The sequence below is a fragment of the Peromyscus eremicus genome, chromosome 5, assembly GCF_949786415.1.
Source record: "Peromyscus eremicus chromosome 5, PerEre_H2_v1, whole genome shotgun sequence".
NCBI lineage: Eukaryota > Metazoa > Chordata > Mammalia > Rodentia > Cricetidae > Peromyscus > Peromyscus eremicus.
Genome location: NC_081420.1, coordinates 95,154,313 through 95,178,918, shown reverse-complemented (window position 1 = coordinate 95,178,918; position 24,606 = coordinate 95,154,313). Strand labels below are relative to the sequence as shown.

The 24,606-nt window shown below is 38.0% G+C and overlaps 1 protein-coding gene across 6 annotated transcripts in view; it reads left to right on the top strand.

The window, feature by feature from the left end:
* The window catches only part of Cntnap4 (contactin associated protein family member 4), a 279,704-nt gene that overhangs the window by 199,434 nt on the left and 55,664 nt on the right, over window positions 1–24,606 (top strand). For all 6 annotated transcript variants that reach the window (XM_059262549.1, XM_059262550.1, XM_059262553.1 and 3 more), the window contains 4 exons: window positions 1,627–1,746; window positions 12,367–12,564; window positions 17,941–18,097; window positions 22,743–22,870. In XM_059262549.1, coding sequence (XP_059118532.1) covers window positions 1,627–1,746; window positions 12,367–12,564; window positions 17,941–18,097; window positions 22,743–22,870 — 603 coding nt within the window. The remainder of the gene's footprint in view (window positions 1–1,626; window positions 1,747–12,366; window positions 12,565–17,940; window positions 18,098–22,742; window positions 22,871–24,606) is intronic.

Here is a 24,606-nt window from a genome sequence, read left to right as displayed (position 1 = left end):
AACCTTCTATAACTCCAGTTCCAAGGGATCCAACAATACTGGCCTCCAAAGGCACCTGAACTCATGTGCACATACTCCACCACACACACATACATATATATAATTAAAAACACTGGACCTGGAGAGTTGACTCAGCATTTAAGAGCATGTACTGCTCTTCCAGAAAACCCGAGTTTCAGTTTCCAGCACCTAGAGTAGGTGGCTCAAAAATTCCCCTCACACTAGCTTCAGGGAGATCTGACCCGCTAGTCTTCCTGGGCATCTGCATTCACATTCACACACACACACACACACACACACACACACACACACACACACACCTTCATGTAACTAAAAATGCTAGAAGTAAATCTTAAAAGATATGAAAATAAATTTTAAAAAAGCATTTCTATTATCCTTGTCTACTTGTGTGCTTCTGGGAGCCCATCACCATCCCAAAGTAATGTGTATATCTTTGGCAACCACTTTCAAGGCATTTATGACCATATGCATATGCTCCCAGAAATATAAAACTAACCATTTTGCATGCCCACTTCACTGCACAATGCAAACATAGCTACAAACCACTGCGTGCTTATGTCTTCATCTATGTCATAAAAATAGGGATAAGTGAAAGCATCATATTGTAAAGCAGTGTGGAAGGCAAGTTCTAGAATTATTTGTAAAATTTGTCACTTTGCACAAATTAACTGAAATGTTTCATGTGGCCTAAACATTCATTAACACAATTTTCAAAAATTTAAAATTGATTCATGGGAGGCTACCCAGGGATTTGTTTTATTTCAGATTTCATGGAATAAAAACCTTAATGGAAATTACTGGTGCATTTGGCCAGGCATTCGATGAGAAGTGTGCATTTCGCAGATGTTAATATCAAACCTTATGCATGGCAAATATATACTCGTATAATAAAAAATTCAATTATGGATCAAAACACAATGAGACCACTTGGGGGCATATTTCACATGAATATTTCCTCTGCTTTGAATCTTAATTGTGTTGAGTGCTTATTAAAGAGCATTAGAGAAGTTTCATAATTACATTTAAAACTATAGATGAGGAACTTTCTGAATCTTTTTTCCCCTCTGAAGAACAATGTTTACCTCTGGTTAAGTTGATGGGAGAAAGTAGCATAGCTCAAATATTATTTAAAATGTCCCCACTGCATAATTATTTGGTAGTGCCTGATTAGTTCTGAAGGTCATGCTACTGTACTTTCAGATGTTAGGTTATTACAAGGTGATACTAGAATTAGATATTCTGGAACAGGTACCACAGATACTATGTTATACTTACAAAGGTCTTAACATTTAAATAGCTGCCTTCTTTTCTCTAGTTCTTCCTACCATAAAAAATAAGCTAAATTTTCATTTTGATCTAGTAATCCCCTTCTCCTTTGGTGATAAAAATGTCATGAAATACAACCTCATTTTTTGTATATTATCCCTTTCATCCATATTAATTTGAAAAGAAAAGAAGGATGGATCTTGTTTTAAAATATAAATGTTACCTGTTCTCTTGGCTACTGATGTAGATAGACTTGGGGATCTACTGTAAATCTCTTAAAGTTTGAGAGATTTGTTTCGTGTTATTTCATTTATGACGTCTCTCTTTTCTCTTTCTCAGCTCTCTATGAGCAGTCATGTGAAGCCTATAAGCACCGAGGAAATGCTTCTGGGTTTTACTACGTAGACTCAGATGGAAGTGGGCCTCTGCAACCATTTCTCCTATACTGCAATATGACTGGTAAGTTAACACACTTCCATTTACTAGTTAAATCTGCTTTAATGAACTCATTGCACAAAATTGAAGTGAAATAAGTATAACATTGATTGAATTTGCAACAAGATTGAAGTGAGTATTTGCTCTAGCTTCATTTCTGTTGTTGTGATAAAACACCCTGACAAAAGACAACTTAGGAGAGAGAGGGTTTATTTTAGCTTACATTTCTAGATTATAGTCTATCATTTTAGAGAAATCTTGACAACAGGAGCTTGATGCAGCTAGTTAAATCACACCCACAGTCAGGGACAGAGATCATGACTATATCCATGCTTAGTGGTCAGCTAGCTTTTACTACTCTTATACTAGGGAATGGTACTACCCATGGTGGCCTGGATCTCTAGAAGAGAATCACTCATAGATATGCACACAGACCAACCTGATCTAGATAGTCTCTCACTGAGACTCTTTTCCCAGGAGATTCTAGACTGTGGCAAGTTGACAATTAAAACTAACCATCACATTACTATTTAGTAAAAAGCAGTATAAATATTTAACAACCTTGTTATTTAAATGTTAATAATTTACATATTGTTAATATATGTGCATATGGTAACTGAGCAGTATATCTAATGATAAATGTTTTCTATTGTGTCTCAAAACACAAGACTTTGTCAGAGAAATCAATGCCGAGAGAAGAAAGATCTCAAAAAGATACATCATTTTAAATACATGTAACTATGAAATTATTTGTTTTCTAGAATTCTTATTCTACATAAACTCAGACAGAAATTAATAGTCACAGAAAAATGTGTTTGATTAAGTTCAACATCTACACATGATATAAAAATAACTGGAGTGCTCATAATCTTACAATATTGGTAACAGCTTGTAAATATTGACATCTGTCCCCATCTTGCTGGTATTAACACCATTCTGCTCACCACTGTATGGGAGGTCTTACCTAATACAAGAGGAATAAAAGCATAAGGATGGGAAAGTATGACCTATGATTTTCATTACTCATAGGTGGTTAAATTATATGCTCAGAATATTCTGAAAAGCCATAGTAAATGATTTTAATTAACAATAATTACTGGATTCCAACTTAACATAAAATTGTTTGTTTCTATATACCAGTAATATGCAATTAGAAAATGACCTTCTAGAAGATTGTATCTCCAACAGCCTTTAAACTCTCAAATACATGGTAATAAATACAATAGAGGATATGCAAGGCTTCTCACAAATAGGCATAAAATGCTCTTTATATGATTTAAAATCCTAGAGGTATAGAGGAGTATAAAATTTTCATTAATTAAGAGACTCAACATTGTAAAATGTCAGTTCTTGCAAGATTGATATTGATTTTTAGTACAAACCTAAATTAAAATTCCAGCAGGGTATTTGTTTGTAGGTTGGTGTGATTATTTTGGTGAGAATGGATAAGCAGATTTTTATACTTTATATGAAAGGGTCAGAAACAAGTCAGTTTTGAAGAACAGAGCTGAAGGACTCAGTTCTATCAGGTATAAGCATTGGTAACTAAAACAAAAGAGAGACTTCATAAACAGATTCACTCATATCTAGATACTTGAGGTTTTACCAAGGTGATACTGACGGGTAATGAGAGAGAAATAACCTTTTCAATAATTGACACCAAGGGAAATGTATATAAATACTCCCCTCTACCCCAAAAGAAAGCATATTTATCCTTTTATCAGATACAAAATGATGAATTCTGGGTGTACTGTTTTGTACAATATGGCAGCCACAAAATAAGAATAATTCCAAGGTTCAATGAATTTAAATCTATTCTACCAATGCAAGCAAATAAGTCCTTTAACTAAAAGCAAATAATTGCTCATTATATTTTAACCTGTGTGTCACCTGTGGCTAGCAAGGAGTGAGCTGATCATCATGGTATATAAAATTTTCATCAGGTCAGGAAGTTACACTTCACAGTGCTACGGTATGACATCCAGGTTTGTGAAGCATAGCAAAGGGCAAGGGATTTTGAATTGAGTCAAACATTGTTGTAGAGGGAGATTTGCTACTGAAAACCTAGTCATAAATATCTGAAGATACAACATACCAGATAGAAGCAATAGCAAATGCCAAGTCCTGAGATTTCCAGGCATATTCAGAAACCAGCAACAAACTCAAGTTAACTTGAGTATGGCCAGTGAGTAGGGCACAGTAAAGGATGGGGAGAGTCAACCAACTAGAGGGTATGAGAAGAGGGAGAGTCATGGTGCCATAAGGGTGTTGCCCTGAGTGAGACAAGAAGATCTGGGTACATTTCAAGCACAGTGGTATATGATATATTCAACCTGATCTCCTTCGATAGGACCATAACTGCTCTCACATTGGCAAATGTCTGTCCAAGAGCAAGGATACAGTATATATGGAGTTAAAGTTAGGAGACCATTTAGAAAGCACAGATGTATTAGTTACTTACTTTTCTACTGTTTTGATAAAACTAAGGTAACATATAGAAGGAAGAGGTTTTTTTCGGGGGTAGGGTGAGGGTGAGAGGGTTCAGTTCTAGAGGTTAAGAGTCCATGATGGCAGTAGCAGGCAGCAGGTGGGGCTGAAGCTCCAACCAGGAACTCACATCTCAAACCATAAACAGGAAGCAGAGAGAGCACAAAGTGGCCTGAATCTTTTGAAATCACAGCACCTGCCTTCAGTGACACACTTCCCCCACAAGGTCACACTTCTTAATCCTTCTCAAAAAAAACCCAAAACAAAAAACAAAACAAAACAAAACAAAACAAAAAACACCATCTGAGGACCAAGTATTCACATGCTAGAGACTTATGGGGGACAATTAATTCAAATCCTCACAGCAGATATGCAGGAACAAGCTGATGGTGACCCTATTGCCCCTGACCATTACCAGTGCAGATGGGGAAAAGAAACTGGCCTTGTTTGTGGAATACGTATGAGACGTGAGAAAACAAAAAGAACCATGATCTGCTTAGACAACCAAAGGGTTAACACTATTGGAGATGGGATCAGAATAGGTTTGAGGAGCAGAGAGCAAAAACTCCATGTAACTCATTTTGAGATGAAGATGTCTATCACATGATCAAGCACAATGTTAAGGAGACAGCTGGATAGGCAACAACAATAGGTCTACCTAATATGCAATTTTAAAAACTACAGAGTAGTGGTTAAACCTGGGCTATTGATTTTTACGGGGTGAGAATTACTGTAGAACATATCTTTAGAGAGTTTTCAAATATACGCTTTGGTGGCTTTATGAATTGACAACCACTGAGGAAACTGTTCTCTAGACTAACCCAATCTAAAACACATGCTGATTAGACATGCTTATCTCCTGTGTGCCGCTGGACAGTCTGCATGCTGCATATTCCCAGACAGTAGCCATGGCTTTCTGTCTCATAGGTCAGGAGGGGACACAGAACCATAGATAGTCTTTCCAGATGACTATTTTCTGTACACAGGTTTGGAGTTGCTGTTTTAGACATATGATTCTCAAATTTTTTGTATGCACAGACTAATCTGCTCTGTAAATTTAAACACACTAACGGTGAAAAGAGTTCACAAAGAATAAAGGAAAGCTCTGTCTGTGTAAACCATGCACTTGAGGGTCCGAATTAATTTTGAAACTTGTCCTGTTTGTATGGGGTGGATCATGAGTAAGAGTTAACTGCAATGCCCTGCAAAGCTACAGAATCTGTGTTCCCGTAAGTGCTTCCTGAGTCGTTTATCTACATAGGAGGTATAAGCTGTGATTCTAAATATTAAATCTCGGTAAACTAACAAATATCTCTGGTCTTTGAGGCTTCCAGAAACACACACACACACACACACACACACACACACACACACACACACACACGGGGGGGGGGAGAGAGAGAGAGAGAGAGAGAGAGAGAGAGAGAGAGAGAGAGGGAGGGAGGGAGGGAGGGAGGGAGAAATAGTGGGAAAAGAGGTAGGAGGAGTCATTTCTTGATTTATGGTCATTGTGTTCCATAAAGTAACCATGGACATTAGATTAAAAAATACTAAATCATTGCTCCTAAGAGGAACATAGTAAGATAGGTTTTCAAGAGCCTCTGGTAACAGTATTCTCTTCAATAAATCAATATCTAATCTTGTTTTATATGTATTTAATGTTAAAGAAATTACACACACACAGGTACACACACATATGAGAGAGAGAGAGAGAGAGAGAGAGAGAGAGAGAGAGAGAGAGAGAGAGAGAGAGAGAGGTATGATTCATTAACATTTAATTTGTGACCAAAAGCACTGCTGGGCAGTGCTAATCTAACATGTTTTATGTTCCAATCATGGTTTGAGCTTAGTGATAATCCTCAGTACCTCAGCAGTATTAGGCAACCATTTTAAACAGCAATATCATCAACCAAAAGAGAGGGGGGGAAGGATTACAAAATAGACCATAACCACAGTCATTTCTGATATGAGGACTAAAACGGGAGGCAGAGAGCAGCTGTTTCTTCAGCTCTAGCTGGGAATACACATATTGAGAACTCAATTTTTGCTATTCTGTGCATGTCTACAGACAACTGGAAAATGTTGGGCTTACAAATAAATTTTTATCAAGTGTGCGAATTCAGAAATAATGAAGATCTATAAATGATGGGATCAACTAACTCGTATGCTACTATGGATAATAATTCAGGCATGCATCACCATATGCAAATTACTGAATGACATCTGGCAGATGTTGAGGGCAGAGACACATTTGTTCAGGGACAGCTACATGTCTCTAGAAGCTTCAGAATATTGAAACATAGTCCAACAAAAGAATCGACTCAGAATATAACAACCCCCAGCAAGAAGCAGGAGAAGCACATGTTACCATGTGAAATTCCCCTTGGTTTCTGTTTTTGCAAAGGAGGAAACCAAGACTAGGCAAGTGTTGGTGTAGCAGGCTGGCGGTATCAGGTGGAACAGGCAAGAACTCAAATCTTGGTCCCTTTTCTTGCAGCCTGAAGCCTTTCCAACCTTTGATTAGTGCCCCTTTATTTGTCTCTTCTTGTTACCCAAACCAAGGATAGCAGTCAAGAAAACCAGGCACAGTGTGCTGAGTAAATAGCTTGCAACTGTGTTCCTTAGAAAACTAATATAAGTTTGAAATCAGTGTGAAGGAAAGGATCCCAAGTGGATTAAAAGAACCCCAAGAATTACAAGCTAACTGTCAGGAACAAGTAAACAAAAATCCCTATTTCGAATGGAAAGTTTCTTAAGTCACATTAAAGACCAAATTTCTTTGCCAACTGAGTATCCTAAATATAATTTAAAATTAGAATTCGATGAGTCCCTCTAGATGCTCCTGTTTGGTGGAAGGCAGTTTTATGCCACTTTAAACTCATTGTGTTTGCTATAATGGAATAGTTTTGTGTTTAAGAAGTTACTCTGTATCAAACATTACATTGTAAAGAAGATTGCTTCAGTGGGAGCTGAAGTGATGGCTCTCAAACCCTTGACAAATGGAAATGCTGTGCCTTAAAATCCCCAATTCCTATTGTACTGTTAGGGGTTTCTGGGCTTGACTCTCCGCCTTCTTAACAAGCAGCACAGTGTGATTTTATCGTAATGATGTGGGGATAGCAGGGTTTCTTGGGGAAAAAAAAAGGAGTCTTTCTGGGGGAGCTCGAGTTCCAAAAAATTGATGGCTTCCAAAGCTGTCCCAAACCTGTGGCTTTCAGGTTCTTGTAAATTCAGAGAATGAGATTCTTGGAGTTTTATAGTAGGCTTTGTTACAGATTCATAGATGAGACCTTAGGAGAGAGAATGAGAGCTGGGCATGCTAGGCATGGGAGTCAGACACATGGCAGGGAGCAGAGCTTCAGATGTGCAAAACAAAGCCCAAAGTACCAACGACAGCACATGTAGGCTCTGGCTGGCATCTGAAAGAAAGAGTTAGAAGAGGGGAAGTCATGTTTTTCTGAGTCAGGACATAGAAACCTGGGCAGACCCAACAGAACCTCGTGGTGGCTCATAGTGTCTGTACTAGTGGGTGGGAATCCTGGGAATGAAAAGTACATTATCTCACTAAAGAGATAATTGTTCCTTCTATCTCATTAGCATGGTTTAATATAAACCTGCCTTCTAGAAGGACATGCCCAACTAGATGAACTCTTTTTTTTTTTTTTTTTTTTTTTTTTGGTTTTTCGAGATAGGGTTTCTCTGTGTAGCTTTGCGCCTTTCCTGGGACTCACTTGGTAGCCCAGGCTGACCTCGAACTCACAGAGATCCACCTGGCTCTGCCTCCCGAGTGCTGGGATTAAAGGCGTGCGCCACCACCGCCCGGCTTAGATGAACTCTTAATGGAGGAAACTTCCATTCCTTTGGTTAGGAGACAACTTTCATTTAATGGGCCCTCAATGCTACTGTAACAAAAGACAGGGGTGCTAAGTCTTATAAAAGTAGTATAATTATTTTTACTTTGGAGAGTTCAGAGTTAGAAGGTTTTTAGGAGCCACGCAGATTAACAGGGTACCTTTGCTGGAAGGCAGGTGTGCATGCATCAAGGCTGTACAGAGTGCATTAGCTAGCCCTGCTTTTCTTCCCTCTGGCTTTCCAGAACAGACTACTCCCTGCCTGCTCCTCCCACTCCTTAGCACATCTATCACCCTCAGCTATTAAACACGAGGCACCACAGCTTTGCGACTGTGTTGCTTAAACAGCAGGTTTTTTTTCTTTATACTGTTATCACCCTAAAAAATAGCAGTCAGCCTCAGGTAAATCAAGGCCTTAATTACTCAGTAGCTTTATTTACAATTCATAGTATTAGAAATCTCTTCAGGCAGAGACACTGGCAAACTCAAATTACCATTCTATTTTTTTTTAAGCCCATAGATTTTTCTGCCTGTTTCAGCGATCTCTTGTTGTTCCTTGCCATGCGTCTCCTCATTCCATAACTCTTGCTGCATTTAGTAAGGAATAATTTTTTTGGAAATGAAAAGCATGACTCTAAAACAGACATTAAGGTAAATACTTAAAAGCAGATTTTAGAGGTTTTGTGGAATATATTATTAACGAAGAGATGGGTTCTCTCTTAAAGCCAGCTCAAAGGAGAAATCAAATAACAGACACACATACACCTTGGGAATATTCATGTTATTGTGTAAAGAGAGGCCACACAGGCTTCTTTCCCTGCAGGGGAGGCAAGTCAATAGATTGTCAATCAAATGGTAGTTGCTTGTCTAGCCACAGGAATTACGAATAACTCATAAGGTAGCCATGTTGTCCTAAGGAAGTCAGATAAACTGACAACAGTGACAAGTGCTAACAGTGAAACAAAACATCGAACACGCACAGAGCGGCTGTGAGGTTGAAAGATGGTCAAACGTACATCTGTCTCGGAAGTTACGAACAGCAAATTACTCTAGAAAGATTTAAAGGCTTGGCTGATGCCCACTCTTAGTGGTAATTAATATCTGAGGACTTGTAACTTCCCTGGTGCAGATTTGTTTTATAAATAAACAAATATTTGTTATATTTGCCATAGACCTCACTTTATGGAGGAGGGGGGTTATGCTAAGTCATGCTCCAGAGGACATGTGTCTCACAGGTCTGGGCTCCTGTCTTGTGATCTAGCTGAAGCACACACAGATGCATATGGTACTCAGTGTCATGGCCTGCAGGAAACTGGGGTGTGAGGAACCTAAGATGCTAAGGTTCCCTGTGACAAATGGTTGCCCAAAAAGGAGTAATTCTGGGTCAGTTAGGATAGGCAGGTGGGTAAGTAGATTATAGTAGTAGGTAACAGAAGGATAGTGTGTAACAGATAGATGATGTATGGATAGATGGTAAGTGAATGTATGCTCAGTGACAGATAGATAGATAGGTGATAGATAGGTACACAGATGATAGTTTGTAGATGAATAGATAGCTGATAGATAAATGACAGATATTCATTATATATTATGGATGAGTAGATAGATGAAAGATTATAGAAGAATAGCTAGGTGATAGATAAAGGATAAGTAGATGATATATGAATAGATGATGAATGGACAATAGATTACAGATGAGTGGATAGGTGGATTGGTAGATAAACAGATGAATATACAACATATAATATGCAGATATATGGTAGAAAAGTAAATGATAGATGGATAGGTTTCAGATGGTAGATTATAGATGAATGAATAATAGATATATAAATGATGCATAGATGATAGATGAATATGATAGGTAAAAGATGGATAGGTAATAGATACATAGATGATAAATTACAGATGAATACATAGAAGATAGATAGTTGATGGATGTCAGATGAACATATGATAGGTAGGCATATGATGGATGGATAGATCCTAGGTGGATAGATGAGAGGTGAAGGTAGCTATCTGCACATGTGGCAGAATAACTTGTTGGCTTGAAAGTAGAGTACCACCGTAGACCTGTCATAGTTTCATATTCCATGCTAGTTTGTCATCCTTTCTGTTGTTTGTAGCTCAGGGAGTTATGGGACAGTTCACTGGCAGCAGAAGTTCCAAAGCCACCACAAACGAGAATGAGATTACCGGGGCTGTGCTCTAAACTAGACATCACACCATTTTTATTCCCCAGCACATTCCCTTTGCATGTGCCAAGCTGTGTCCTGGTGACACCACAATTAGCATGTAAAATAATGTTAATAATCTCAGACTGAGAGTTCCCCATAAATCATTACAAATTATGCAGCCCTTGCAATTTTTAAATTATTTCTAAGGCCATGCCAGGGACCTCAGCTACCACAGTCATGTCTGAATGACCAGGAAGGCAACTCTAAGTTCAGAGTTTCCCAGGATCCTCCTGTTAAAACTTACACATGTGACTCCAGCTGGACCTGGCTTCAGGATCCCTCACTTCCATTGCTGAACAATCTCAGATGATTTCATGTCTCCTTTGCTTTGGCGATCTAGATGGTCTGCTAAGCACAATTTCTCCTTAACTGCACTCTTAGTAGTGTTTTGCATTAGAAAATAAAACTGCTTACAGAACCTCTCCTGATATCTGCTGGCTTCAGTATTTCCAAAAGGAAACATTTATAAGAGCTGCCATTGAATGGCGGCCATGCGTGATGGCTTTAACCTTTTTCAGCCACTTTAGAAAAAAAAAACAAAAAAACAAAAACAGGGAAGCTGAACTGTATGGAAGTAACTCTTAATGTGACCCAAAAGCTCCAGAGACAAAGACTCCAAGCAGGTTCATTGTCTTGCTCTTCTGAAAGTTACTCAGCCGGAGTTAAGCTTCTTCATGCACAGCAGCAGATTCACCCCAAGAAAAGGCCATCAGTTCTGTTGAACAATAAGAGCCCAGTCTGAGGGAGCCTGGGGTGACTGGAGTTGCTAGCTTAATAATAACCTTAAACTTCCAACAGCTATGGTTGAGTCAGCAAAAACTGTAGGATTTCTCACCCAGCCTATTGACTGGTTCTGCCAATTCATTTCAAACTTGGAAGTGAAGGCTTAGATTTTTTTATTTTTTACTTAACTTTCTGAAGGGCACAGACCTATGCCAGCTGTGCAACCCTATTGGATGGCTTCTGCCCTGTTCTGCAGGCCACCATAATTAATTTTATTTATATATAATGCACTTCTTGAGAGAAGGATCCTACTGGTTGCACCCCATGCTAAGCTGAAATGCAAAAGGGAAATGAAAGGACCACCAATAATTTCACAGAAAACAATGACCCGCAAACAGAGGGAAATCAACACTGAATTGTTCCTCTCTCCTCTCACCCACCTTTTTATTTGATAATCATGGGAGTGATAGGTGCAGACACTGTCAAATTTGACCCTCATATCTTGTTTCTATTGTTGATTCCTGTGACTATATCAGCTAAATAGAGGGGGAAAATCTACAATTTATTACTACTTTCCCAATTTGGCATATTCATTGATTCACAACTGCCTATAATCCCAGTTCTAGGGAGTCTGATGTCCTCTTCTGGCCTCCAAGGGTGCCTACACTCATACGCGCACACACACACACACACACACACACACACACACACACACAGTTTTAAAAAGATGAAGGAAAAAGAGATGAAGGAAAAATATATACTCACATTGGCTAAAGAGAGATTTTAAAAACTGATTTCATTTTGGCTGGTAACATGAATAATTTTAAGAGTAAATAATTTCATTTTTACATCACATAGTATAAGCTATTTTAGTAATTGTAACATGCACTCTTTCACATTGTAAATGTGATTCTATGTGTAAAAACAAGTATTTTACATTTAGGACAGGTAGCACTTTTTTCCTTTTCTTTCTTGAAGAAAAAAGTAGTGATGTGTCCTTAAAAAGCTAGACTATCAGGTTTCACTAGATGAACATATAATTATGAAATTCAATAATTCCGATTTTCTAATAATTTCATCGTAAATATTGCTGTGGTTAAATAACATGAAGCATAAGCAAAATCATGGCAAATGCATGGTGTTAGGATACATTTCAGGGAAGAGAGTCATTTTGTTATAATTTAAAAAATCTTGAGGATCCATTTGTGTTGATTCTGTCTCTCAAGAGAGATTTGATGACTAGAAAGACTTAACCCAGATAGAAGATGATTTTGATTTTCTTTATTTATTTTAACTTTTGCAGACTAGTGATGGTCTCCTCTCTTTCTTCCCCCATTTCTGCATACAAGAAACGGCATGGACCATCGTCCAGCACAATGGCTCCGACTTAATGAGAGTCAGGAACGCTCATTCCGAGAACCCACACACTGGGGTTTTTGAGTATGCGGCCAGCATGGAACAGCTGCAGGCCTCCATTAACCGTGCAGAGCACTGCCAACAGGAGCTTGTGTATTACTGCAAGAAGTCAAGGCTCGTTAATCAGCAAGGTGAGTAAACTGAGGCACCCGACACACTTTCCAGGCTGCACAGGGTGCTTACTTGACGAGCTCCTGAGGATTTTAATTCCACTGAGGTGCTCATGTTCTGCACACTTAGCAAATATGTCACAGTCTGGAAGTCTCAGAGATGCTTTTCCCTGGAGAAAAGTGCAAGGTCAATTTACATTGAGCTTTGTCCAGAGCCCTGATTGCTTTCTGACTCTCCTCCTGGCCTTAATCGGATAACTGTGCAGTAAAGGCTTCATTTTGGTAGTAGATGAATGGAGACAGTGTTTATCCCTATAGAGAGCAAGTGGCCAATAAGGTTTATTTTATCAAGGACAAGAGCTAATACAAATATTACTTAGTTTTCTCAAAGTGACTGTTCTGCGTATCTCTATTTTCTCTTCCATGAACTGTTGACAGCTAGCCTCTAGCTATAGCTAAACATAAGGAAAGGCTGCTAGAAATAGTGGATTCATTGGCTTAAGCAGAAACCAGAAAAGCATCTGAACTCAGACATTCCAGGAAGAACCAGTCTCAATTATGTCTAGGGGTTTATATTGTCTTCTTCAGAACATTTCATGATGCTAGGACAGCCCCAGCATCCCATCTTCTGCCTTAGAAAAGACTTTGGTGACGTCATTCTTCAGCTAGCAGAACGGTGTGTGAACACCGTTTTGTCATGGCCCCAGATCATCTGATACATACATCTTCATGGAGGAACTTAACCCTTAAGAATCTTTTCTTCCACTCTTTAAAAAGTTTGACGGTCTTTTTCTGCTCATTTGTGAAACACAAACTTTTCTGCTTGGATCATAGGGCCACATGCCAGAGCCACGCTGCATACACAGCCTTTTGGCCATGCTGCAGCACAGTGCTTTGGAGCTGTGATACTGGGGTCTATCTTTCTTGAGAAATTAGGGTTCTAAGACATCTGCTCTACAAAGTCGCCTTGTTTACTCATGTCTGTTATCCTAACATGGGCTTCAATTCCAGAGAAGCTGTTGAGAAAATTTTTTAAAGTGTAGTTTATGTGACTATCAGATGGCAAATGGCCATGGCACAACTGGACTGACAGCTGATGGCTGAATTTTCCTTTTCCAGTTAAACTTATTTTCTATTCACTCTGCGCCCACTTAATGCAGGATTATTTTCTCTACAATATGCAAGTTCCCTTCTCCTTTTCCTTTTTTTTTTCTAGAATGTTCTAATTTAGTATTTTATCCATTCAGTCCCATCTTGCTGGTGCCAATCAAATCTCATATCTTGAAAACTCAACTCTATCTGTGAATGAGAGCCAGACTGTTGAGCAGAAATCCCAAGAGTAACTTGGATGTGGGGAGAAAGCTAACTTTCTGTTTTAGGTCTCTCATTGACCAGATACAGAACTGGGGTGAATGGAGCTTTAATTCATCAAGAAAATAACTTCTCTGGAAAGGTGCCCCCAATGTAGAAAGGGATGTGGTAGTGCTTGGATACACTGACACACACCATGAGACATGCTTGAACTGAGTCCTTTCCACTGTAGTTCTTTGTGATCATAGTGAAAATACACAGCCTAGAATGTAACAGATTGTTCATATGCTTGATATTTATGTTATTTCACATTGCATAATGCTCTTTGTGTTTTATCTTCACCACACATGGCAGGATTCCCTTCTGTTTGTTTTTAACTGGACAGTATTACATTGTGCATATAACCCATTTTCTTTGTTCAGTCCACCATCAGTGGACAACTAGGCTGCGTGTGTGCTCTATCATGAATGATGCTGCAGTGGTCATGGGAATCTGTTTGAGATGGTAGAAGCCATTATGCAAAGTGAAACAAGCCCAACACAAGAACACAAATACTACATCACCTTATTTGTATATAGAACTTGAAAAGGCTGACTTCATAGACACAGAGAATGGAGAAGTGGCTACTGAAGAACAAGAGGGGGACAAGGAAGGGGCCACAAGATGAGTAAAAGCTAGGCTCTTAAGCTACAGCAGTGTGGCAATGATGGTTAATAATATCATATTTTATACTTGAAATTTACTAGGAGAAAAGATATTTTCATTACATACACAAATGCACATGCATGTAACTATATAAGGTGATAGATATGATAATTAACTCACTATGTATCATGATATACATATTGAATAGGTACAACTTTCATTGATTAACTTTAACTCAATAAATCTGAAAACTAAAACATAAGGGAAGAAAATCATCAAAAACACAAATGAGTCATATGCTAATAAACCAACAGATGGGATCCCCAAGGTGATAAAAAGCAGATCTGGAAGTAAGGGGAAGGAGCTTTAACACCTTTGGTACCAGCAAAACCTTCCAAGGTACTGCAGCCAAGCCTGAGACTACATTACTCCACTACTGATATTAGTTATTTTCCTTATTATTATGATAAAATACCCTGACAAAAGCAAGTTAAGGGAGAAAGGGTTTATTTTGTCTCACAATTTGAGAGTGTAGTCATGATTGTGGGAAGTCCTAACAGCAGAATCTTGAGGCAGGTGGGAAGCATTATGCCCACATACAGGAAGCAAACAACACTGAATGTTGGTGCTCAACTGGCTTTCTCCACTGTGTGGAGGCCAGGACCTAAGCCCAGAGAATGGTGTCCCCCATCTTTAAGGTGGGTTTTCCATATCACTTAACTGAGAAAATAACTACTAAGCATGCTCAGAAACTCCCCTAATCTAGATATTCCCTTACAGGTGTGTCTAAAAGCTTTCCTTCTAGATCAGCAATTCTCGACCTGTAGGTCCCAACCCCTTTGGAGGTCAAATGACCTTATCAGAGCAGTCACATATCAGATATGTACATTATGATCCATAAAAGCAGCAAAATTACAGTTATGAAGTAGTAGCAATGAAAATAATTCTATGATTGGGGGTCACCACAACATGGGGAACTGTATTAAAGGGTCACGGCATTAGGAAGGTTGAGAAGCACTGTACTAGATGATTCTAGATCCAGACAAGTTGAAACTAATATTAACCATCACATTAGTAAAGAAAACACTTCAGAAGGCTGTGGACCAGGTGGTAATGATGCCTGGTTGTTGTTAATCACTGGTTTTCTCAGGTCAGTACTCAGAGTGTGTCTGAGGTAGAGGAACTGAGGAAAGAGAGAACAGTTTAGATGTTGAGGACCCAGTAGGAAAGGCAAAGAGGAGGGATAGGAAGGCATGCTTAAATCTGGACTTTTGGATCTCAGTAGCAGATCTAAAGATGAGAGTGATATAACCGAGTATGAACACAACGGAGTGTTAGGAACACATGTTCTCAGCAGATGAGAATTCAGCTCACCGGAAGGACAGTCTTGGGGATACCCAGGTTGATTAAGAGTTTAACCATGGGAGATGGAATGCTTTATGCTGACCAACTAGCATTGTTTTATTTTAATTAAAAAAATATTCCTCGTGTTTTTTAAAAATTCATTCATACATTTATTTAAATTAGTTACTCTTTGAAAAGCCTTGGATGGACTCAAATATTTTTGATGGTTTTAAAACATTAAGCAAGGGCTGGTGAAATGATTCAGTGGGCAAAGGCATTTGCCACCAAGCCTGGTGATCTAGGTTTTATCCCTGAGACCCATTTAGTGAAAGAGAACCAATTCCTGTAGGTTTCTCTGTCCTCCATATACATACAGATACACACACACACACACACACACACACACACACACACACACACAATGTAATGATAAATAATATACAAAGCATTTGGCAATTTATCTTTTATGGTGAAGATCAGAAATATAGCTATAAAATATGATTTTTTAAAAGAATAACAGTATTTTTCCTTAATCTGTGAACACATAATATTTTAAGCAGCATAGCTTAATATTCCTAGAAAAATGTTCAAGTAGGCTTAACTGTTGATGAGTTGTGAGTTAATCAAGTTAGAAGCAGAGTCTTGAGGTTAAGAGCTTTACATAACACAAGCTTCCAAATTTCCTTTTTTTCTTCTCTTAAACATGGCAGGTGTTTATACTAATGCTGGAAGAGAAGCTGTCAGTATTCACAGAAGGTCTACTTAATAGTAGGTTAAAATAAGCGCTGTGTTAGTGAGTAGTGTCTGAATGAGCAAAAGCTGCAGAGTCCCCATGGGAATGGTGGTGATAACATAAAGATTTGAAAGTCAAGAGGAAAATGCTCGGTCCTTCGCAGGGAACTGACTGATTTGACGTTGTCTGCGCTCTCCTTTTGCTCTGTGTCTCCAAACACTATGATTCTTTTCCTCTGAACTTTTTTTCTCCCCTGAGATAGATTGCCTGCATGCCTCACCTCCCTTTCTACAAATCCTCCGCTAAATGTTCTGTCTGCTCCTTGCTTGAGTTCCTTGGCATCGTGTTTAGTCTTGGCTCTGGGAAGGAGCTGGTAGCTGAACATTTATCGTAGAAAGAGATGCGTTTAGCTAGGGGAAACTTTTTTTTTAACTGTAATATTTGCTTCAGGCATGAAGATTTTTCAGTATTATTTCTGTAGTCTTCAAATAAATAGCCAAGCCAGTAAATGGAAGAGAAAATACAGACTTCCCGATAAATCCTAAATCATGACAAAGGAGTGCTATACCATGCTTGATGTCTAATAAACAGCTAGTATATTTTAACCAATAAATATATGGAGACAAATCAGTGCCTTTATATAACATTCCAGAATGTTTTGATGCTTTTTTTGTGATTTGAGATCAATTTTATTTCACTGTATTAATTACCACAGTTTATATTTTGATGCCAATTTTTTTAAAGATTATTTTTTAAAAAGTTGCAAATGAGAACTTTCTCTCTCTCTCTCTCATGATTAAATGTGGATTGATGGTTTCTAGTCAAAGAACAATGTACCATTTCATTTAAGACTGAAAATAAGGAGGTGGAGAGCCAGCTCAGCAGTGAAGAGCACACATTGAAGACCTGAATTCAATTCCTCGCATCAATAAGACGGCTCACAATGAACTGTAACTCCAGTTTCAGAGGATCTGATGACCCATTCTGGGCACCTGCATGCATAGGATGCATATAAACTCATGTAGGCACATGAAGACATAAAGAATAAATGCATAAATATTTTTAAAGATTATAAAGCGGCATTTTAAAAGAGACTGAAAACCGAGTATTTTGTAAAGATAGTTTCTTCCCAAATGCTGTCAATTACAGTGTTTAGGGCATTATTACACCATATCAGTCGCTTTCTGTCTGTGTCCTGAGACTTCCTCCCTCTCTATATATCACTATCTCTTTCCTTGTCTCTATCTCTGTCTCTTTCCCTCCCTCTCATTTCTCCATCCCACCTTTAATTTTAATCTCTTAGGAAGAAGGAACAGTGCTCTAAGATGGAAGCAGATGATCCATCTCTCTCATTTGTCTTTCAGATGGAAGCCCTCGGAGCTGGTGGGTGGGAAGAACCAATGAGACACAGACCTACTGGGGAGGTTCCATGCCTGTGCCTCAAAAGTGCACTTGTGGCTTTGAAGGGAACTGCATAGATGCTCAGTATCACTGCAACTGCGATGCGGATCGGAGCGAATGGTAATTCTTCTTTTAATTATGTCAAGAGTATACAGCTAGGTGGATGATGAATACATTGCTTTGAGGAAATAATTAGATGAAACTATGTCTTGATGATACATGGTACAATGATTCTAATTCTACAGGCTAAGATAGGAAACTTTCAGAGGCTATTTCAACAGTGGACCATGTACTTTGTTTATTTTACTTTTACCATATGAGAAAACAGAGGTGTCTATGACATGAGAGTTGTAATTCTCCAGAGTTCCTTTTCAGTGTTAACATCATTTCAACAGTGTTATGTAACCAGTTACCAAAGCATATAACATCAATATAGGCTGCAAACTTCAGAAGAACAAATTTGTAGATTTTGAATTATTATAACTCTGAGCAATGATTTTAGCATGTAGTTCTTTTATATTTTTAAAGGATAAAGTATGCCAGAAAGAGTAAATGTTATATGGATAATATCTTCAAAATGGTAATCTATAACATTTGGGATTTGAAAATGTAAAGTATTTTTCTAAGCAGAAAAAATTCCTATGTGTGTGTTCTCTTTATCTTAAAAAATAATGAGTATTTTTATACTTGAGCATAGACTCTATAAGTATATTGCTCTTATATATTATTTGTAAATGAACATTTTAAATGTTTATACTCACTTTTATACACTACATGTCTGTTTTATACTATTAAGCAGTTGGACCTTCATACATTTATTTATTTTTTAAAATTTACTCTCTGAGAGTTTCACAGCTATGTACAATACAATACGATCAGACTCATTTCCCCTCTTACTCCCTCCGAGTCTCCCTGCACGTGTCCCCTCCCAGCTTCATGCCTTCTTCTTTTTTTAAATAACCCATTTATTTCCAGTTAGTATTGTCCACATATGCGTGGGTGTGGATATGCATGGGTGTGGATTTGCATGGGTGTGAGCCATCCACTAGAGTGTGGGCAATCTTCCAGTAGCCACACTCCCCGACAAGAATGATTCTCCTTCCCTGAGTAGCTGTCACCCCCAAAAGCATCTCAGTTAGGAGTGGAGCCTCATGAGAGCTCCCAAGGCACAGTATGTGCTCTTCTGCAGTCTATGCTGAAATGTCCACAGGCTTGATCTTGTGCAGGGTCGTTACAGCTGCTGCAGTCCTAGGCGTGTCACGTCCAGAACACATTTCACAGCTCTCCTCCCCACTCTCTGGCTGGGATACTCTTTTCTTTTCTTAAAACGTTTTTCCTACAATATATTTTGATCATATTCTTTCCTTTACACCAACTCCTCTGCCTCCTCGTCCCAATGTTCTTTGAGCCTTGATGGTGGAATGTTGGTAAATATGTCCCACTTGCTGTCACCTGTTCTCAGCACTTTAATGTGTTAATAATCTGGATTTGAGAATATGAGAATTTCAGCAATCAGTTGCTATTAAATGAACTCATTATTTGAATTATGTAAATGCTGTTTGTTTGCTTGTCAAAGATCATGATCACGATAATGCTTTATATGTGGTTGTGTACACAAATGTATAGAATATATGCATGTATGCACAAATACAATCATACATACATATAAGGCTCTTATAAAAACATGAAAGAAGAACCGATATGGAATCATAAAGCTATGATTGAATTGTTATATGAAGAATATCATCTCTCTTACCCAAACTCTACTTTAAGGAACAGGGGTCGTCTGGTAGAAAATGCAGGGAGGGATGACTATGATAAAAAATATTGTATGGAATTCTGTAATAATTAATATGTACTCTCTTTGGACAACAACCTTTTTCTTAATATATTCACAAAAATTGTTCACACACTGAAAATGGTAATTTTAAATGTGTAAAAATGTTATTAATGGTATTTAACAGCACAAAAAATTAACCTAATCACTACCAATAACCCCCATGTGCCTTCGCAACACATTGCTATTTAAAGCTAGTTTTTAAAAAGAGTTTAGAACATTTCATATTCAATTCAGCTTATAGATAAATAACCATATATATTTTTCTACATTTTTACAGACTCAGGAAAATATTTCAATAATAAGTATCTGGGGCTCTGCAGAGATGACTCACCAGATAAGGGTACTTGTTGCCAAACCTGGTGACCTGACTTCAGGCCCTGGGACCCACAAGGAGGAAGGAGAAAACCAATAACTGCAAATTGTCCTCTGACTTTCACACACATGCCATGGCATACATTTCCTAAACAGAGTTTAAATAAATAAATAGTCTTTGGGACTAGTGAGATGGTTCAACAGTTAAGAGCAGTTGCTGCTCTTGAAAGGGACCTAAGTTCAGTTCCCAGCACCACCTGGTAGCTAATAACTGTAACTCCTGTGCTAGGGGACTCAACAACCTCTTCTGACCCCCAAGGGCACCAGGTACACTTGGGGTGGACTTACATACATGAAAGAAAACACTTATTACATAAAATAAAAACAAATGATAAATCTTAATGTGTGTGTATCTGTGTGTGTGTGTGTGTGTGTGTGTGTGTGTGTGTATTTGAAGGAAGAGCAGTGGAACTGAACTTCGGCAGGGGCTTCCAGGATTGGTTGAAAGAAGATAATCAAGGTGAATGAGACCTGGACTTAAATTTTTTTCCTTCGCAGGCACTAGTTGTGTCTTGCTTTTAGGAACCTAAAATTCAAAGGAATTCTGTATTATTTTTATTTTTATATGCAGCATAATGTATCAGGAGGTAGAGTTTGGGGAATCCAGAATGACTGGAAATTGAAGGATAGGGTAATTTCCAGAAAAAAGAAAGCTGGTTTTGATGAGTCTGCTGCATAACTCCTGCTTTGGACCCTCAATGGCCTTTCAAAGTGTGTGTGAATTGGGGAGGGATTTCAGAGTCAAGGAGAGAGCCACAGAGAGAAAACTAAATGAAAAATAGGGCATTCCCACAGTTGCTGCTGGAGGAGAAAAAGATCTGTTATGTCTCTGAGATTGGCTTTGAAAATCCTTCAGTTTAGGGCAAGAGTGGTGAAAAGTTCACGTCTTTGCTGCAAAGACCATATCCTCAAGTTGAGATGGAAGACTGGAAACCCAGAGTAAGGCAGCCATAGGGAACCCTGGGAAGTATGAAATCATAAGCTTCTACTTAAATACCCATGAGAAAATAATATTAGGGAACAATAAAAATATAGTATCTCTTGACTCGTCACCGACATTATCCAGAACACTGTACACATTACTGAATATTTCAAGAAAGTATAATTCCATATAAAATCAAGACATTGAATGAGGTTATTGTAAACAAAGTCTTGGCACATTTTAAAGTTTGCAGATGAAATCTTTAAAGCTAATGTTATCAACATGTTTGAAGACCTAAAGTTAAAAATATCCACAGTGAGTGAATAGGGAATTTAAATAAATGAAAGTGAATTATACTAAAGGACCGAGTACACATTTTAGAATGGCAAATTAACATCTGAAATGAAAATAATTGCAACAAATTTTCTGGGATTAAAAAGAAATAACATCAGATGAAAACTCAGATATTTAAGAAGAAATGAAGATCACTAGAAATTATAAATTACCTGCTGTTCCTTAAATACAAAAATATAATTCTTTGCCTAAATACATTGCAAAGTTTATAATATACATTTAAGTAGATTACCACAATAACAGAAAAAAAGTTTATATGTGTATTTCTGTGTGTATGGGGGTGTTAATCTCATGGAGAGCTTCTGATATTACATATTGTTATACAATATAAAATATAAGTAGATGGCAAAAAGTCATGGATGCATTTTATAATTCATTGAGGAAGTAGTAAAATACAATGAACAGAGTTTTATCTGAAAAATGAATAGAGAAGACAGGGTTGAATATAGGGGAATGTAGAGTTGATCAATACGTACAAGAGAATAACAGCAAAAAAAAAAATAATTCAAAGTGTAACTAAATCATAGGAGAAAAAAAAGGAACAAATGCTAAGCACTTTGCCTAAAAATCAACAGGCCAAATGTCAAGTAAATTATCCAATTCATCAAATGCTAAAAATTTTTCCACCTGATTTAAAAACATAGCTAATCTGCTATTTTTGTCTGCTTTAGAAATAGTGGTGGGGCAGTTTATTTATTTATTATTAATTAAATTTATTCTTTGAGATTGTATACATGCGTATTATGCATTCTGATTGTTCTGCCCGCCTACTCCTGTCAACCCCCCTCTGCTACAAGTGAGTCCTTTCCCCACATGCGTGTCTTTTCATTTTATTTTGTGACCACTGAGTTTAACCAGGGCCAACTCTGTGACCACGAGTTCAGAACTCTTCCTGGGATCCTGGTGAGTTCAGCAATGGGTACACAATGAAGACAATAGCTACCCCTGCCCTAGAGTCCCCCACTAGTCCATGGTTGAGCATTCCCTAGAGTGGTTGTGGGCTAGTGAGCCAGGAGAACGGGATCCACTCAAAAAACCATTGCATTCTAATCTTAACCTATGTTATATTTTGTAGTCTAGACCTTAACATCTATAAGAGAGACTAACATCTTTTCATGTTTTGTATGCTAAGATAAGAAATTGGAATTTTTTTTTGTCAGTGTCCAAACTTAGTAGGAAAATCTTCATTTAGAAGTGCCAGGAAAATCGTTGCTTATTTTAGAATTCCGCTCATCATCATAATTTAAGGATTTTGTTGCTGCTCCTGTTTATTTTAGGACCAATGACACTGGATTCCTCTCCTATAAAGAACATCTGCCAGTCACTAAGATAGTGATTACAGATACAGGACGTCCCCATTCAGAAGCTGCTTATAAACTGGGACCTCTGCTCTGCCGAGGAGACAGTAAGTGGTCCCAACGTGTGGACTTAACAGAAGAAAGTCTTTTTTGCTTAAGCATCATGTGTCTATCACAGGGTTATTGAATCAGAATTCTGTCAAAAAAAAACATGAGATGTATTCCTTAAATTTTTAATGCATTCATTGTATGTATATGGATAATGTGGGGTGGAGGGAGGCACATGGGCCACAATGCACATGTAGAGATTAGAAGATAACTTGAGAGAATCTGTTTTCACCTTCCAAGATGTGAGTACCAGGAATTCAACTCAGATCATGAGACTTGGTATTAAGTGTCTTTCCTACTACCCATCTTTACTTCAGGAAAGATAAATAAACCATTGACTGCCCAACTGAGGGATTCATAGATGTATCCCAGCATTCCTAAATTTCTCCATATCTTTATCTACTTAGAAAGAATCAGTGCTGTACAAAATGGTTAAGAATTCATGTGTACTTCCTACTGGTAAGCCTGGGGTAGGATAAGAACATCAATAGAAGCAGATGTCAGTTTGATCAAACATATTTCAACCTTTAATCTCTATTCTTTTTCAGTTTATAAGTGTGTGAATTGACTTTCAAACAATTGGACTTCTGCTTTGTATATTCAACGTGTTACCATTCTAAAGTAGGATTTTAAAATTCAGAAGTAGTTCATCTCTCTCTCTCTCTCTCTCTCTCTCTCTCTCTCTCTCTCTCTCTCTCTCTGTGTGTGTGTGTGTGTGTGTGTGTTTGTGTGTGTCTCTCTCTCACACGCACACACACACACACACACATGTTCGTGCGCACACACACAGTGCATGCCCCCCTTCACATAACTAAATATTTATTTTTCATCAGGAAATGAAATGAACAGATTCTTAACCTCTTCTTCTTCAAAATCAGTTATCTTAGAGGAAGATGCATTGGTTATGTATGTGCTTAGTATTTCCAGAAATTAAAATGGAAATAAAAAGAAATATTTGTTTGCATTAAAAGCATACCCTAAAATACAATTTTATGGTGGGAGCTCCATATAAGAAGGAAAGATATGACATTCAGTAGATATAGGGAGATGCGTAGCAAAGTTGCTTAGTTAAAAGGCAAAGATGTTACTGGCCTATAAACATTACATATGCATTCTATAAAACTGCTATTCTAACCACTATTTCTGGTGTTCATCAGCCTTACCCTTGCCTCCATCCCACAATCATATGAAGCTGACATAAGGACATTTCCTGGAGGGAAAAAATTATGAGCAGAGAGATGAGGTTGTAAACTCAGCATGAACCAGAGGAGTACAACGATATTTTGTGGCTGCAAAGAAGTGCTTCTGTACATCACCTGCCCTGTCACTGCGTGCTTAGATCAAAACACTGCAGTAACCAGCCAGGCTCCCTTTCTTATTATTTGTGCCACAATTTCTGGGAATCAGGTGTGTTTTCACTGAGGTCACTACTAATGTCATCTCTTACGATTTCCTTTCTTTCTTCTTTCCTTCCTTCCTTCCTTCTTTGTTCCTTCCTTTCTTTTTTTCAAAGAAAGATTTTATTTAAAAAAAAATTTATTTAATGTGTGGGAGTGTTTTGTGTGCATGCATGCACATGGAACCTCGTGTGTGTGTGTGTGTGTGTGTGTGTGTGTGTGTGTGTGTGTGTGTATGTGTGTGTGTGTGTGTGTGTGTAGCAAATTAATTCTTGTTGCCTTCAGAGTCTGGAAGAGGACTTCAGATCTACTGGAATGGAGTTACCAGTTGTGAGCAA